The 17,271-nt window shown below is 64.0% G+C and overlaps 2 protein-coding genes across 2 annotated transcripts in view; one reads left to right on the forward strand and one right to left on the reverse strand.

Annotated features, from left to right (window-relative positions):
* Positions 1–17,271, forward strand: part of DOC2B (double C2 domain beta) — a 65,489-nt gene that overhangs the window by 40,290 nt on the left and 7,928 nt on the right. Inside the window, exons 5-6 of the mRNA XM_059717017.1 lie at positions 14,487–14,613; positions 14,912–15,069. Of these exons, the coding sequence (XP_059573000.1) occupies positions 14,487–14,613; positions 14,912–15,069 (285 nt within the window). The remainder of the gene's footprint in view (positions 1–14,486; positions 14,614–14,911; positions 15,070–17,271) is intronic.
* Positions 5,291–17,271, reverse strand: part of TEX14 (testis expressed 14, intercellular bridge forming factor) — an 85,665-nt gene continuing 73,684 nt past the window's right edge. The window contains exons 39-40 of the transcript XR_009456453.1: positions 7,468–7,631; positions 5,291–7,375 (exon numbers count right to left, since the gene is read on the reverse strand). The gene's annotated coding sequence lies outside the window, so the exon portion shown is untranslated. The remainder of the gene's footprint in view (positions 7,376–7,467; positions 7,632–17,271) is intronic.

Below are 17,271 nucleotides of genomic sequence, written 5' to 3' on the forward strand. Positions count from 1 at the left end.
CCTCGGCTCGCAGCGGCTGGGGGAAGCAAGAGTGAGAGCCGGGACCAGAGGATGCCGGCCCTGTGCAGCATCAAACCCACGGGCCTTGACTGAAAGGACAGGGCCTTGGCCACCAGGCCACGAGCTGGGCCGGGCCCGCCGCCTTTCTGGGGCTCCCTTTGTAGTGGGGCCAGCACGTGTCCGCAGGGAAAGAGTCAAGGGGCCCGGAAGTGAGGGGCTCCCCAGCCTGGTCCTGTGGTGCACAGCACTGGGCCTCTTAGTGTGGGTGCTGAGGTCCTGGGTTCAGGTCCTGGCCTCTCCTTGTTTTGCAGGGAGGCGCCTTCCTCTTCCAGTGGCGGGGCCCAGGCGCTGCGCCTCAAGGGGCCCACGGCTGGAGTAGCTCTCAGCCTTCCCCAGTAGTCTGGTGGTAAGGGTGCTACCCTAGGTGGCAAAGGTGCTGGGTTCAATCCCTGCCCTGGCTGGAGCCCTCGGGCCCCTCGCCTCTCAGTGAGTCCCTGTGGCCAGGTGCCCCCAAGGAGGCTGTGCTGGGTTGTGGGGAGGTCTGTGGGGGAAGGCTGGGGTGGGGAGGGGGCCTGGCAGAGAAGCTGAAATGAACCCCCAGTTGAGCAGAGGGGTTTTTTTTTTTTGCACTTTGAAGCCCAGGGTTCCTGGGTTCTGGCCCTGCGCCCCAAAACCAAGGCAAAAAAAAACCCGGCGAGCCACCGGGTGGTTCAGGACATTTTCCAACTGAGCTGCGAATTCAAGTCCCCTCCGACTGGCAACCGCGATCACCCCTGAGCTCCAGCTAGTAGGCAAGCGCCGGAGGGGGAAACGGTTGCGTAGTAGATGGCGGCCAGGGGACTCAAGCCTTCAGGGACTTGAACCCGCAGCCCCTGCCACCGCTGACAGTGTCCCGAACCACCCTGCCAAAGGGCCAACCTGACAGCACCCCTTCCCGCTGGTCTCTTCACTGGCCTCGCCGCCTGCCCCGCAAGCAAATAGGCACCAGGCGGCCACCCCGGGCCTTAAAAGCAATATGCTGCTGGCACCAGGACTCAAACCCACAACCCCAGGGGAGCGCTCCACCACCATGCGCCACCAGCCTGTTGAGTCTGAATCGGCCCTCCTGGCCCCTTGACCCGCTGCCTGCACCCTAGCCCACAACATGGGAATCCCCGGGCAATTGCTGCCCCACCTTGCCTCGGGGCCCGGGGCAGCGGCACAGGCTGGGGAGCTGCACGGCGCTAGTTTGACCCCGCCAGGCAAGGCCTCTACATATCCCGGGTCAGCTGCTGTGGGTGCATGGGTGGGCTCACCTCTCCTCTCCTCGCCTCGCAACAAGGGGGGCTACCAGGGCAGGCGGCCACCCCGTGCTCACTGTCCCACGTGTCCCGGGGCACACCAGCCCCTCCGCACGCTCACCGCCCCAGCAGCAGCCGCGGGGCTGCAAGGGCAAGACAAGGGTTTCCTTCTCCTGTCTGGGCACCCTCTTGCCTCGCTCGGGGCCTCCCTGGCACGCAGTCTGAAAGCCGCACTTCGGGCACACGAGCCCCCCCGGCTCTGCTCCCAGCCCGCGGGCACCGACCGGCGGGGCCGCCCCGAGCTGCGCCTGCCCGCCCGGCGCTAAGTGCAGACCCCCGCGGGCAGGGCACCCCGGCTCCGGCCTGGGACGAGCTCCGGCCCCGCGGGTCAGGCGGCTCCCTCCACACTGGTCGCGGGGCGGGCACGGGGCCATCGCAGGGCGCCCCGACTCCAGGCTGGGACAAGCGCAGCTAAATGCAGCCCCCGCGGGGGCAGCCGGCCCTCGCCGGGGGGGCTCCTCCCGTCAATCACAGCAGCAGCCGGAGCATGCGCAGTAGAACCCCACCCCGCCCCAGGCTTGAACCCGGGCTCCAATTAGTGCTAACGAGGCCCCGCCCGAGCAACCGTGATTGACGGGAGCGGCTTCCCCCGTCCCCCGGCGAGCCGCGGGCTGCCCCGGGGGCTGCGCTCAGCGCCGGGCGAGGAGCCGCCTGCCCCGCGGGGCCGGAGCTCGGCCCAGCCTGGAGCCGGGGCGTCCTGCCCGCGGGGGGGCTGCACGTGGCGCGGGGGGGCAGGGGCAGCGCGGGGCGGCGCCGCCGGTCGGGGCCGGGGCCGGGAGCAGAGCCGGGGCAGGCGGGAGGCGAGCGGTGCCCCGTGCCTGGGGGGGGCTCGTGTGCCCCAAGCCTGGCTGTCGGGCTGCCGGCCCTGCCGGGGGAGAGGAGCCCGGACCGGGGAGGCCCCGAGCCAGGCAGGAGGGTGCAGAGGCTGGAGAAAGCAAACCCTTGTTTGCGGCGAGTGTGCAGAGGGGCTGGTGTGCCCTGCACACAACTGTCTCCCCCAGGACACAGCGGAGCCGGTGAGCGTGGGGCGGCTGCCTGCCCCAGTAGCCCTTGTTGCCCCCAGCCGGGCCCGGGCACTTAGGTGCACACGGTTTGCGCTGGCCGTTGCTGCAGGTTTTAGCAGCAGGAGCCGCCTGGTTCCAAGTGGCAGAAAAAAAGGGCCCTGCCCAGGTAGAAAGGGGAGGGGAGCCCACCTGTGCGGTGGGAGCCCACCGCAGCATCCGACCGGGCCGTGTAGAGGCCGTGGCCCAGCGGGGTCAAAGCAGCGCTGTGCAGCCCCCACAGCCTGTGCCACTGCCCCCGGGCCCTGGGTGGGGGCCCAGTGCAGGGTGCAGGCAGCGGGTCAAGGGGCCGGGAGGGCCGGTTCAGACTCAACAGGATGGTGGCGCATGGTGGTGGAGCGCTCCCCTGGGGTTGTGGGTTCGAGTCCTGGTGCCAGCAGCATATTGCTTTTAAGGCCCGGGGCGGCCGCCTGGTGCCTATTTGCTTGCGGGGCAGGCGGCGAGGCGAGTGAAGAGACCAGCGGGAAGGGGTGCTGTCAGGTTGGCCCTTTGGCAGGGTGGTTCGGGACACTGTCAGCGGTGGCAGGGGCTGCGGGTTCAAGTCCCTGAAGGCTTGAGTCCCCTGGCCGCCATCTACTATGCAACCGTTTCCCCCTCCGGCGCTTGCCTACTAGCTGGAGCTCAGGGGTGATCGCGGTTGCCAGTTGGAGGGGACTTGAATTCGCAGCTCAGTTGGAAAATGTCCTGAACCACCCGGTGGCTTGCCGGGTTTTTTTTTGCCTTGGTTTTGGGGCGCAGGGCCAGAACCCAGGAACCCTGGGCTTCAAAGTGGAAAAAAAAAAACCCCTCTGCTCAACTGGGGGTTCATTTCAGCTTCTCTGCCAGGCCCCCTCCCCACCCCAGCCTTCCCCCACAGACCTCCCCACAACCCAGTGCAGCCTCCTTGGGGGCACCTGGCCACAGGGACTCACTGAGAGGAAAGGGGCCTGAGGGCTCCAGCCAGGGCAGGGATTGAACCCAGCACCTTTGCCACCTAGGGTGGCACCCTTACCACCAGACTACTGGAGAAGGCTGAGAGCTACTCCAGCCGTGGGCCCCTTGAGGCGCAGCGCCCGGGCCCCGCCACTGGAAGAGGAAGGCGCCTCCCTGCAAAACAAGGAGAGGCCGGGACCTGAACCCAGGACCTCAGCACCCACACTGAGAGGCCCAGCACTGTGCACCACAGGACCAAGCTAAAGAGCCCCTCACTTCCGGGCCCCTTGACTCTTTCGCTGCGGACACGCGCTGGCCCCACTACAAAGGGAGCCCCGGAAAGGCGGCGGGCCCGGCCCGGCTCGTGGCCTGGTGGCCAAGGCCCTGTCCTTTCAGGCAAGGCCCGTGGGTTTGATGCTGCACAGGGCCGGCATCCTCTGGTCCCGGCTCTCACTCTTGCTTCCCCCAGCCGCTGCGAGCCGAGGGCCATCATATTTGCCACGCCGGAGAGGACTTGTTCCAGCTCGAGTCCGGAGACGTGGGGCCGTTGGCCGGGAGGTCTGCCTTTGTTTGCGGCCACGGGAGCTGCCTGGACAAAGCGAGGCCGCGCGGCGTGGCGCAGCGCGTCCCCCTGGGCTGGAGGGACCCGTCTTCTCCGGCTGCTCAGTAGGGACCACTGCGGGTCCCAGCTCCCGGGCCAGCCCCGCCGAGGGGGTGCAGAGAAGGGGGGCTCGGCAGCCTCCAGCCACAAGGGAGTCCGGCCCCCCAGCACCTGCTTCGCGGCACCGTGCCCTGGCCCCCCGGCTCTGGGCGAGACCTGGGGCTGGGGGCAGCAGCGGCCTGGGGCTGCGCTCGGGGGGCTGGACAGCCGTGTCCTGCAGAGCGTGGCGACGTGGGGCCCCAGGGCCGGGCGCCTGCCCAAACACCCTCCCCGGGGCCTGGCTCAGACCGAGGCCCAGCTGCCGAGCTGCCTCCGGGGCCCCGAAGGGCAAAGGGCCAGGAGCCGGGCGGCTGCTGGGCCAAAGCCGCACCAGCACCCCAGCGCCCGCTGTCCTGGGAGAGGGGTGCCAGTGCCGCGCCTGCGAGCCCGCTCACCGCCCCGAGGAGCTTGTGCCGGGCGAAGGCGCAGGAGCGGCGCGAGGGGCCGGCCAGCGGCCCCCGCTGTGGGACACCCTCCTGCGCCCTGCGCTGGGGCAGAGCCCGGGGCTGGCCACGAGCTCCTCGGCCCTCCTGGCAGGCCCAGCGCGGTGCTGGACTACGACCCCCCCCGGGCGCCTCCAGCCCCGCCCGAGGCAGGAGCCTGCTGTCCTGGGCCTGGCCCCTCCGCCCCCAGGAGCCCTGCCCCCCTCGCCCCGACAGCCCGGGACTCCTGCCGGCAGCCGGGCCCTCCTTCTCGGGTTGGGGGGGACGGGGACCCCCGGGCCCCTGGCGCGCTGCACCCCGCCGGCTCCGGGGGCGCTTGCCCCGGGCACAGGCAGGGCTCGGCGGGGGGAGCTCCCTTCCCTGCCCGGCCCGGCCCGGCCCGCACCCCGGGGCGGCAGCACCCCGCTCCGCGCTGGGCCGAGCTGCGGCGCGGCGGGGGGGGCCGGCGGCTCCTCCCGGCCTCCCTCCCCGCGGCCCGGGCCGGCCCTGCCCCTCGCCGTGCATCCCGGAGCGGGGCCGGGCTCGGCAGCACGAATCGGAGCGCGGGGCTCAAGGCGGGGCGGAGCCGGGCCCGGGCCGCTCCTGCTCCGCGCCCAGCGCCTCCCCCCTGCGGCGGCCCCGGGCAGCGCCGCCCGGCCGGGCGGGCGAGGGTCTGTCTGCCCCGAGCCCTGGGCCAGGGTGCCGGCGGCTCGTGGCGGTGTGAGCCTGGTGGAAGAGAGCCCGGCGGGGCCAGGCACAGGCACTGCAGCCCAGGAGGGATGGACTTTACAGGCAGTGTCTTGGGCGCTGGGTCACAGGCCAAGGGAAGGGACAGACACCCAGGACACAGGCATGCCAAGTGTAAGCACGTGCACTTAGAGGGCAGGGGACAGGTAGTGGTCAGTCCCGCTGGGTCCCACATCAGCACATACGGTCCCCTGCCCTCCTGTGCGGAGGGATGTCCCCAAGAACCAGCCTTTCCTCCAGAGACCGGTGCCGTGCAGCGTCTGCTCTGCTTCAGTCCATCTCCAGCGGGCACCACGGCTTGCAGCTTTGCTGGCACGTCGCCAGCCAGGGATCCCAGGTCACCACCTCCTCTTCCTCCTCCTGTCCCGCTGGGTTTGGGGGATTTGCAGTGCAGCAGCAGGACTCTGCAGGGTCCTCATCACTTCCTCTTCCCACTTCCAGGTGCCTCTGGGATGTGTAGTGCAAGGGCAGTCAGCAGCCCTCTGCAAATTGCTGTCCTTCTGTCACACACTCATGTCACATTTTCAGCTCACACAATGCATCACATTTCACAGTGCATATGTTACACTGGCCCGGCCTTGGCTCCCTGTCCCAGCACAGCACGAAGCGCTGACAGAGCGGGGCAGGGGCAGGGCAAGCCCCAAGCACTTGGGCCTCTGGGCTACACTGAGGCCTGGCTGGAGCCCGTGGTGCTGCTGCAGGGCCAGCCCGGTGCAGGGCGCTGGAAGGCAGAGGCTCAGCCCCATGCAGCAGCAGGCAGTGCCTGCCTGCCCCGGGAGCACACCAGGCCCCAATCCCCCACACCCCTGCCAGCTGCCCCGGCACACGGCACCTCCGGCCCCTCCACCCTGTGCACATGCCCCCAAGGCCAGCATGGGGTGCAGAGCCAGCCTGGACCAGTGCAGGTGCAGCCTGGGCTCAGCTCTGGGCCCCGTGCCCTCTCCCCTTGCCTGGGTGGTGCAGCAGCCCCAGGGGTGCCACAGGCTTGGGGGTGCGTGCCCCGTGCCCGCCCCAGGGATGTTCCAACAGCTGCAGCCCAGGCCTCACACCACCAGGAAGGTTAAACCAGTGCAGGGATCTTGACAGCCTGATTTGCAGAGGCACTAGGAGCTCCTCGCTCCCACAGATATCCATGGAGTCTCGAGCAGTCAGTGCCTCTGCAAACCCGGTGACTGGGCCTTGGAAATAAATGTGACCAGAACCAACACAGGGAGCCAATCCTGCCCTGGGCAAACCAAGTGAAGTCACTCCAGATTGACCCTGTTGTACTCAAAAGCAGAACTGGCCCCTGAACCCCTCTTAGCTTCCTTCCCTGAGTTACAGGAAGCTGGAAGTAGAAATGGGCCTGACCCCAAACCTTGGGGAAGTCTGGACTCCTGTGTGAAGCTTGAGCCTGGCAAAATAAAAAATAATCCTGGGGGAAACAGAGGTCGCTGTCCGCCAAGACAGCTGCAGAGTGGGAGAGCCACAGGATTTAGCTGTGCCCAGTGGCTTCAGTCGGGGATCTCCTTCAGGGTCAGGGCTGTGAGGGTAATGGTCCCTCCTCCCTGCACAAGGGATGTTGCAGAAGGGAAGGCAACCCACTGATCAACTCCTCCAGCCTCAGACAAGGCCCAGTTCAAGTTCCCAGGGAAAGGGGATCCTTCTCCCATCCCAGCTCAAAGTCCCCCCTTGCCCCTGGAGCCCTGCGCAGCCCTCTTCTCCCTGCCGTGCTCCCCGCACCGGGGGGGCCTCCATGCCAGCCACAGGCCTGCCGTAGCAAACAAATTCTCCTTGCCTTTCGCGGTCACCAAGATGCCGATCGCTGCTTCTCTCGGGGAGTTCCTCTTCTGCCACTTGCCCTCGTGGATGTTGTACATCTCTACGCTCTTCAGGGGCATCAGATTCACTCCAACCCCTCCGATCACCATGATCCACTTGCCCAGGGTGGCCTGGGCTGCAGGCATGGGAAGGAGGGAGTCCCACTGGTCACCTTTGGGGAGCACACCTCAAAGCAGTGCATGGGGATGCTGTTGTCATCTCAGCCCCTGATGGCAAAGACCTGCCCTCCCACTTCACCAAGAAGCAGTAGACCCTGCTGTTGGGGAGAGGTGCCAGGGCTTTTCATTGGAAGTCTTTGAGACTGGCCACTTCCAACATGCACCGTCAGGGGCGAGGGCAAGTGTGCGCCGTGCCTGCCAGGGGGTGGTTGCACTGCAAAACACAAGGAGAGAAAAGCGTCACACGCAGGGAAATGCAACGGAGAGAAGAAACCCCCTCGCCCACCCTGCCAGCGACACAGGCACCTGGGAACACCACGATCAAGACCCCTATGGCCACGCCGTCTGCACGGCTACTCGGATCTAGCTCCCGCACACACGTGCACACGTAGAAGCAGGGCTGGCACCTTTCCTCACATCTCCATTAATCCTGCAGTTCCCCATCCACCAGAGCTCACACAGAGACGGTCCTAAAAAAGGGAAAGCAAATAAGGTTGGATTCAGTTCATTAACCCTGTTTCCCGCGTGTCCCCGCCCTGAGTGACATTCAAAGAGAAGATGCTGCAGTGTCGGCGCTCTGCCTGGCTCAGGGCTTAGAAGGAACTTTTCTTTGTGCGATTCTTCTCCAACATGGTTGGAAGTGGGAGAGCAGGTCTTTGCTCCTTCATCATTCCTGCCTGGTGTCCACCTTGGCGGGCACCTGCAGAGAAGCCTGCCCAGGAACCTGCGCTAGGGGCTTCCAGCGTGCAAGCCCCCCAGCCCCACAGCCACAGCTCTCCGGCTGTGCCGCGCACGGTCTTACAGCTGGACTGGAAGGGACCCAAAGAGCACCCCATTAGGAGAGAGCAAGAATCGCAAACTCCCATTGTAGACCCCATTGTAGAGGACCATTGCTTCCTCTCCCCAAGGGGCTGCAACCATGCAGACGAGATGAGGAAACGACGGGAGACAGAGGCACGGGGGTATGCAGCGAGGCAGCTGCCCACCCGTGCACCCCGGCTGCATGGCGAGCGCAACCTTCATGATGTACCCAGAGCTGCTTTGCAGTTGGGCTGGAAGTCAAGTCAGGTTTCTCCCTCCCCTTGCCCCCCACAAACACAGGCAGCCACGCAACGTGGGTTGTGGGTGCTCACCTGGCTGTGGCACAGAGCCATTCTCTCCAGGCACCCCAAACTGGTCCCTGCAGCTTGGGCTTGTGGATGAGTGGATATTTGTTACTAACAAAGGAAGCACGCGCAGATGTTTACTGGCCCGTACAAGAAACCCTTTGCCCACCCTCCATTTGACATTTTGGTACCCAGTATCGAGTGTTGGCAGTGCTGTCGTGGTGACCATCTCCGTGTCTTCACCACGGAGGGGAAGGAGAGGGGGAGTAGGGGGCCTGGGGTCACACAGGCTGGGGGATGGAGTGAAAGCAAGAGTCCAGACCCCAGCTCTGCTCTGTCTGACCTGGAGCCCCCTTCCACTCACCCTTGGGAATCTTCCTGCCCCGGAGATGCTCTGAGCCGGCTCCTCCGTGCTGCCACGGCCTAGAGAGCCGGAGAGCCCCCGAATTGCACACCAGCTGCCTGCCTCTCCCGGCCCCTGGGGAGCCGGTTGTTGCGTCCCTCGGCCGTGGGAGCGTGCTGAGTCAGAGGTGACGATCTGCCCACAGACATAGCGACTCAGCGGGAGAGTCGGAAATAGAACGAACGCAGGAGTCCTGAGCGAGTGGGATGGAAAGTAAAGTTTTGATGAGGAACGGCTGTTCACTCGCTGCTTCGCTCTCACGCGTCAGAGGAGCTGAAGGAAGGAGCTAGTCGCTTTTGAAAGCCATCAAGCTGGAAGGGGGCCTCAAGGGAACGCATTTAATACAGAGAGAAGGAAGGGGACAATCTTTTCCATGGAGGACTCAGAGCACAGTGGAAAGTGCCCAGCAGACGTGGTGCCTACCTGGTTTCCCTAACCCACAACATAAAACCTCCACTGCCCTAAGGCTGCGCGGTGCAGCTCAGACGCAGGTGACTGCATTTCCTCCGGTACCGGATCAGGCACCACAGCCGCCTGGCACTTGTCACATGGAGCTGCCAGGCCCACAGCCTCAGCATCAGGGTTACAAAGACCGGGTGGATGGAGAACGCCACGCCCAGCCACTGCTAATGTGGAGGGCAGGTCCGACAGATCCCAGATGCTTGTTGTGAAGGGTCCTGCTCCCACTGGCCAAGTCACGCTCCTGGGACCTGAGCTTGCCCCCTCTGCCTGTGCTGGAGGCAGGGGTCTGCTGGGTCCCTGCCCATGGACAGGCCCAGAGGAGAAGAGAGACGGGCCCTGTTCTGTCACAGCCATGCCCAGCTCTGTAGTGGCCTCTGCTCTCTTATTAGCCCGATTCCTTCAGAGGTGCTAATGACAGCCTCCTTGGAGGGCACTGTTTCTGCCGCACACGACTGAAACCTTCCCTTTCTCAGGGAAGCCCCGGGGGGCTTTGGAAAACGGGTGGTTTCCCCGTCTTTTCTTGCACAGGTTATCTGAGGTTTGTGCCTTTCCCCCAGGGCTTCTCTACACTACAGGGCTGCTGTCAGAGCAGGTGTTCAGCCACCTCCCCTGATGGCAGAAGCTAAGCTGGCAAAAGGCCTCTTCCATCAGCACAGCTACGTCCAGAGCAGGGCCGCGGCTGGAAGAGAGATGCCAGCCAGGCCCTGGGATCTCTGCACACTGCCGTGCCAGCTAGACTGTGTACTGTAGTGTAGTGCGGGCTAATCCCCCAGCAGTCCGCAGCACTGACTCTGCCCAGCTCTGCTGTCCGTCCCTCGCAGAGGGATGCCAGGTAGCTTGCATCGGCTGCCTTCACTCCACATGGCTGTTTCTCTGGCAGTGCCAGCACCTGCCTGTCAGGCACAGATTGAAGTGCTGACCCTGGTGGCAAATGCAATCTTGCCTCTGCTGCTGTAGAGAGGATGAGCGAAAGGTAGGACTGGTCGCCTGCCCTGAGCTCAGCTTAGCAGAGAAACCAAATACGTGCGTCCAGCTTTTCCCTTTCCTGGTGATGTGGAGTTCAACACCTGGGTTGTGGATTTTCAGGGTCCGGGGAGTTTCTCTTCTCTGCCAGGGTTGGTCTTGCTCTCCCTCTGCCAGTGCCTGCGCTCCTCGGCCCTCACCATGGGGAAGAGCCACCGTGTTGTACCAAAGCAATTACGGTGGGGGCTGGGGCAGGCTGAGCCCAGGAGGGTGGGGGGTTAGGTGCAGGCCAGGATGACCTGTGTGGTGATACTGTGACATCCAAGACACCAGGGTGCTCTGGGTGCCCTTCCAAACTACTGCCAGGGTGTCCTATGACTGCCAGGACCACCGGCTGGCTACGAGGCATTCGGACACCTTGGGTGCACCCGAGACCGTCGTGGTTGCCTTCTCTGCTGCCTTGGCTTTGGGCTGTCAGTGCAGCACAACCAGACAGAAACACGTTGCGATGGACGGCCACAGTGCCATTGCCTTCCACCCGCTGCTCCTCGGTGAGTCAGGTGTGTGCCCACCTGCTATCCCCGTCGCAGCAGCTTAGGGGGTTAAAACTCCAAGTGTGGGGGACGGGACGGCTGTGTCTGTGCCTTGGATTCCCTGTAGGGCTTTGCTGTGAGACTGTTGTTACACTTCGTGGGCGTCACCATGGTAGCCCCCTCTTCCTGGAGCCGCTGCCTGCTCTCACCTAGTCCCCTGGTCCCCTCCTTCCACTCCATCCTCCTGCCGGGACACAGCTCCTCGTTAGGCCAGTTCGGATGGATGGGCTGGTCCCGCCAGTGCCCGCTCTCTGCTCCGGTGCTTGCTGATCTGGTGCAGCTGCCCTGGCCTCAACCGGAGGGGAAGCCAGGAGTCATCAGCACTTCTCTTGGCCACCAGCTTGCTCCTAAGAGCCAGAGGCACGTTGTCTAGTCATTGGGGTGGTTGGACATGCAATGTCCAGAGCCACAGCCAGGGCAGCCGTCTCTCTCGGCCTGTACCTTGCCAAGGAGAAAATCTCCCCTCTCCCCACCCTGGGAGCTGGGAACAGGAGCTGGAGGATAGATCAGGCCCCAGTCACAGGGTCTTCTCCCAGCAGGTCCCTGGCCAGACAGCGGAGCCAGCAGCAAGGGAACAGGCGCCTCCCCAGCCTGGGAGCGAGGCAGCGCCAGCCCCAGCTCCCCAGGGAGCAGCGTCCTGCCCCCCCGCCAGGAGCCCTGGGGACACTGGCCCTGCTCTTCCTACTGCTGAAGGAGCCGTAGCAGACGCTGGGATTGTGCTGTGGTCCTCCCGGAGCAAAGTCCTCTCTCCACCCCCGCTCTCTCCCTCCCACCCTGTTGTGGGGTGGTGAGCGCAGGCCGCACGCTGTGTGTGGGCGGCCTGTTGCTTCTGCATCTGCAGTTTGAAATGAGGCAGTTGCTAACGCCCTGGCTCCGGCCCTGCCTGGCCAGGCAAAGACGTGCCTGTCAGCCTCTCCTGCTGCGAGCTAGAGGGGAGCCCGTGGCATGGCCCAGCCTTGCCGACATCACGTGTGCTGAGCCTGGCTGCGCACCAGCGCAAGCAAGGCCTGTGTGAGGGAGGCGCTTGGATCATTTTCTCTCGGTCCCAGGGGCCAAGGGGGCAGCCTGGGCTGGGCCCTGCCTCTCTGTGGGGTGCAGTGCGGGAGCAAGTCTTCCAGGTGGCAGGAGATGTCTGCAGTAGGGGAAAGCGGCCTGTGGGCAGAGGCTGTGGCTCAGGGGTGTCTGTGCTGCATTCCTGGTCTCACGTGGTGGTGTACTGGTCGGTACTGCAGCATCTGGGAACACAGGGCACGGACCGAGACGGCTCGGTTGTTGTTTGAATGGTGGTCTTAAACCATGGCCAGGGGTTGCAGCCTGTCTGACACAGTAGGCAAGGCCTAGTCTGGTGGGTATACCCCACACCTCCCTGGGGCTGGGGCTGGGGCTGGGGAGGTCCTCGAGGTGCTGAGAGCTGGCCCCAGCCGGGCCGGACACTGGACTCCATGGAGCCCTGATTTGGTCCAGGCCGTGCTCTATCACCCATCTCTGGGGCGGCAGCACCTGGCTCCTGTCTGCTGTATCTAGCAAGACAAGCGAGCCATGACGTGATGGCCCACTGGCCCTCGGTCGGCACTGCCCACAGTGGGAACAGGGCTTCACATTTGCCGAAGCCTGTTTCCCCGAGGCAGGATGGCTGTGTGTGTTGCACATACCTCCATCTGGCGTGGCCAAGTCTGTCCCTGGCCAGCTGGGGAGCCGGGAGTGGCAGGAAGGAGAAACCTTCACCGGGACCAGGTGCTCTGAGTGGCAGCTCAGGCTACAGGTCCAGTGAGCACGTCCCCACGGCAAGCAGCCACGCTTGGCAGTGCTACCGGCAGCGTGCTGAGGTGGAAGGGAAGGGGGCTCCTCGTTGATCTTCCGCTGTCCTTGGCAGCCGCGGCTGCAGGAATTGGAAGGAGCCGTGAGATCACAGCACAGAAACATGTCCGAAGTGGCCCCACCACCTTGCTGGGGGTGCCCTTGAGGGAGGAGCACCCATGCGGTTTGAAGCCGCCAGGAGCTGCCTGCAGATGCACTGTGCATGGAGGACAGCAGATGCCTCTGCCTGCCAGGAACAGCACTGGGGCTGGCCAGCAGCCAGGGCAAAGGTGTAGGGGCTGCGGGGCTGGGTTCCTGCGCCTGGTAGGGTTCATCTCTCCCTCAGTGGCCCTGGGGACACCCCTGCTCACACAAGTGCAGCCCAGGGCAGGGAGTCATAATAACCCAGCCCTAGCATGTGGGGAATAACCAGGTAGGTTGTGCTGAGGGGGATGCCCCCTTTCCCCCTGGCAGGTAGGAGGAGACTGCGAGGGATCCAGGTTCATCTTTCCTATGTAGTCCCGTTTGTTTTCCAAGAACAGCTGGAGTCCCTCAGTCCCGAGTTCCCGGCCTGTCAGCCCAGAAGCTCTCCAGGCCCCCTGCGCTGTGAATGCTCACTAACAGCAGCTAATGCACATCCTGCAGCTGCACACTCCTGGCTCGCTCACGGTAACATCTAGGAGCTGGAAGAGAGCAAACAGTCTCCAGCAAGGTTCAGATGGGCCACAGAAGCAGGCGGGGGCAAAGCCACAGGACTCAAGAGCCCACTAAAACAGGCAGGGGCCTGGGAGGGTCTGTCTCCAGGGCTGCCCCTTTGCTCCATGTGTCGCTGCCTCCCCAGGGCACGTGGGGCTTGCTCTGGAGATTTTGGGTGTGTGGGTATCTCCAGTGAGGATGTCCTGCTATTATAAACCACACATAGCTGTGTCCTGCACGGCCCCACAGATGAAATCAGTAATGCGTGTCACAGCGAAGGCAGCATGCAGCCCATGCCTGCTGTGATGAGCTGTTAGTGCACTGCATCTGCCCAGAAACAAAACAGGGCGAATGAACCTGGCCAGGCTGGGCAGGGCTGTGGGTCTGCAAGCCGGCTGGGGGCCCTTGGCAGGGAGGACTTCCGCTTGCGTGTGTTCCCTGCTTGCCGGGGATGCCGAGACCCTGGGGGAGCCGGCTGCCCATCCTTGCTCAGATGCAATGTGACAGACACCAGAGCAGGCCTGGTCCCGCGCCGCTCTGCTCACGGACTTGCCTCCGCCGGCAGAGATTGATCCAGGCCAGTGGGCTCGCTCCTTTGCTGCTGAGGCAGGCGCTGTCCCTTGCAGGAAGCAGGCGTGCAGCCACCGCGCTCCACCAGGGGACAAGCATGGGTGTGCTGGAAGCCCCAGGACCGGAGCGACATCTGTAATGGTACTTCCGCTGCCTGCCTCACCTCCTTGCTTCCAGCGGCATCTGGGTTCTCATTAGCTGCGTAAAAGCAGGGCTGGAGCAGAAGAGCATGCAGGCCCTCAAGTCAGCCTGCTTCAGCTTCCCAGTCAAGGGCACTTCTCAGGCCAAGAGCAGCTTTGTGCCCTCTTCTACTGGGCTGCAGCCAGCTGGCTCAGCACCAGGGTCAGACTTTGTGATGAGGGGAGAGCTGCCCTGCAGCACGCTGCACAATGGTTAATGTGACACCAACACGCTCCAGCCCGGCCCCATCCAAGCCCTTTGGGCTCCACAGGGGTCAGCTCAGTTGCTGGTCAAGCCCTGTGGGCTCGTGTGCCCACAAAACATTAGAGCAGGTGCAGAGGCAGCAGAGCCAGGGTCTGCCCGTGCCTCCTTGGCTGAGGGTCCCTGTGAAGCACAAACGAGGTCCCGGTGTTGGCAGTGGCCAGCTGGGCCTGGGGAGCGGGTGCTCATTGCTCTGCTCCTGCCCAGGCCAGAGCCAGTCCAAGGGAGCAGGGCTTTGGTCTGGTGCCATCCCCACCCCACAGCAAGGACTGACTCAGTCCTGCTGCATTTCAGGATCTCCGTCTGCGATGAAGACAAGTTCCGCCACAATGAGTTCATTGGGGAGACGCGGATCCCACTCAAGAAGCTGAAGCCCAACCAGACCAAGAACTTCAACATCTGCCTGGAGAAGCAGCTGCCGGTGAGCGGGGCAGGGAGCCAGGGGCTGGGCAGGCGCTGGCCCCATGTCACGTGGGTGGTAGTGGTGGGAGACCCCCATTCCTTTCCTCCCCCTGCCCTGTGTGTCCTGCAGAGCAGCCCCTATCAGCCTCTGGTGGCTTTGTCACTGGGACCACTGGGACTGGCCCCGTGAATCTGAGCTGACACTTGACGTGTTCCCTGGGCTCCACCAAGTCAGCAGCAGAGGTAGGAGCGAAACCCAGGAGTCCTGCAATGGGCCCATACTGAGCAGCGCCTGTTTCTTCTCCCCGTCCCCCCAGATAGATAAAACAGAGGACAAGTCCTTGGAGGAGCGGGGCCGCATCCTCATCTCCCTCAAGTACAGCTCACAGAAGCAGGGCCTCCTGGTGGGCATCGTCCGCTGCGCCCACCTGGCCGCAATGGATGCCAACGGCTACTCCGATCCCTACGTGAAAACGTGAGTGACATGGCTCAGGGAGCAGGTGGCTGCCGGGCTGGGGCCAGGACCAGGGCTGGGGCTTGCAGCAGGCTGACGCTTTGGGAGCCCCCGCCTGCCTATCCTCAGGCACATGGGTTTGGGCCCTGGAGCTGCTGGGGGCTTTTGTGTACTGAGCGGCTGGCATGAGGGGGCAGCTCTGCAGTGCACGATCGAGTGACCTTCCTGCTGCTGGATGCAGTGATGGGCTGGGGCAGGCATGGGGGGCCAGGGCTGTGGGGTTGCAGCCTGTACACATGGGAGGAGAGGGGTTTCCATCATCCTGCTCCACTCTGACAGGGACAGGGGAGCTGGATGGGATAATTGAGGTGTTTGATCCTGATTAGAGCCTGATTAATTCAGCCTGGTGCTTTGCATAATGGGAGCTCATCTCCTTGTGCAAGGGAAGGGCGAAGGTGCCAACTGCTCAACAGCTCGGGTCAGGTCTCTCAGCAGCAGACAGGGCAGGCATTGGCAGCCCAGGCCACTGTGGAGCGAGTCAGCAAGTGTCACGGAGCCACACAGCAGGTGCCCCATCAACAGCTGTGCCTGCCTTCAGGGGCATAAAGGGGGCACTGGTGCATTGCAGGTCTAGGGCCAGGGCCAGGGCCACCCGGCCTTTGCAAGGGGCCAGCTCAGAGCCTTTAGCTTCTCCCTGATCTGCGGGTGCCAGGTGCTGTCCCTCAAAGAAGGGTGTTGCAGGTCTCGGGGGTGCCAGGGGCTCAGCCTTCCCAGATGCGGTGCAAATTCCCCCTCCTTAGCTTGGAGCCATTTTGCTGTAGGTGGGAATGGGGGTCTTCAATTCCCACAACACGGTGCTGAGCTGGGCTGGGGAGACGCCAGCAGCGGCTGTGCAGATGCTTGTAGCTTAGCACGTGTGCATGATCTGCGAGGAGGCAATTAGAGGCTAAGAATAACCAAGGAAATGCGGCTCCCCTCGCAATCCCTCTCCTGAGAGCTGCCTGGAAGCTCCGTCTGGCTCGGCAGCTGCTGTGTGGCGCGTCCCGGGCTTGGCCGGTATCTTCCCCAGCAGCCCGTTACCTCAGACAGGCGTCGTACCAGCTGGCGAGAGCTGTGATGCTTGGCGCTGAGGCTCCAGCTGGTGCTGGGCTTGCTTCTGTGCCTGTGGCCTGCGCGTGTCTGAGATGTATTCGCAGGCCTCTGGGAGGTGGCCAGGGCACTCTGCGCCAGGGTGTAGCTGCTGGGCTGGGGAAGCGCGCTGACCTCTGCCTGGGCAGCCCAGGGCCCGTGCGTCCTTCCCTGCCCTCTCTGCCTCCAACCAGTTAGTGCCCAGCTGCTCTGCCGCCCTGCTAGGGCTGCTCACATTGTGCCTGTCTCTCCTGGCTGACCCCGTGCCTGGTGCAGCGTTCAGGTGCTGAACTCCTGCCAAGGGATGAACGTGGCAGGTGCAGGAGAGGCGCACGCTGCCCTGCACATAGGGGCACAGCAGAGAGGGCCCTTCCTCTGCCTGCCCAGGAGCCATAGCAGCACGAGCCTGGCCCAGCCCTTTGGCTCTCAGAGACTAAACTCAGGTCAGCAGGCCAGCCTTTGGGTGCGCCAGACAGACAGGTGTGCTTGTGCAGGGTCTTCACTTCACTGCAGTTCACGAAGGGGGCTGTCCATGGTGTCTCCCTTGCTCACAGGTGCTGCAGACTGACTCCAGAGACACGAGCCCTTTGTGCTACACGGTTGTCCTGGCACCTGCCTGTTGCACGGGACTCAGGATGTGACTGCAGAGCAGGGGCAGATATGGGCGCTCTATTCAGGCCACGTCTGGGCAGTGCTGGGAGAGGAGGGCCTGGGCACAAATGGCAGTGTCTGTTGGAAAGTGCCATGCTCTGAGCTGCAGCAGGCACTCCCCGGGGATGGAGCCTGAATTCCCACCTTGGGGCACTCTGGCAGACTCTGTGGTGGGGGAATCGGCTCCATGCCGGCCTCTACGTTTGTTCCCGCTCGCCCCTCCAGCAGTGTGTGAGTGCATCAGTGGGTAAAATGCTGCAAGCAGAAGAGTGTTGGGCTTTGGAAACAGGTGTTCATGCAGGACAGTGGGATGGGTGCTACCGCACTGCATGGCTGCTGCTTGAGTGCCTGGGCTCTGGCTCTGATGGTACCTTTTGTCGGCGAGGCTCCTCCATTGTGGGCGGGCTGGCAGTGCGGCCTGTGTCCAGCCGCTGAGTGATCCTG

This window comes from Alligator mississippiensis, chromosome 14 (genome assembly GCF_030867095.1).
Source record: "Alligator mississippiensis isolate rAllMis1 chromosome 14, rAllMis1, whole genome shotgun sequence".
Classification (NCBI taxonomy): Eukaryota; Metazoa; Chordata; order Crocodylia; family Alligatoridae; genus Alligator; species Alligator mississippiensis.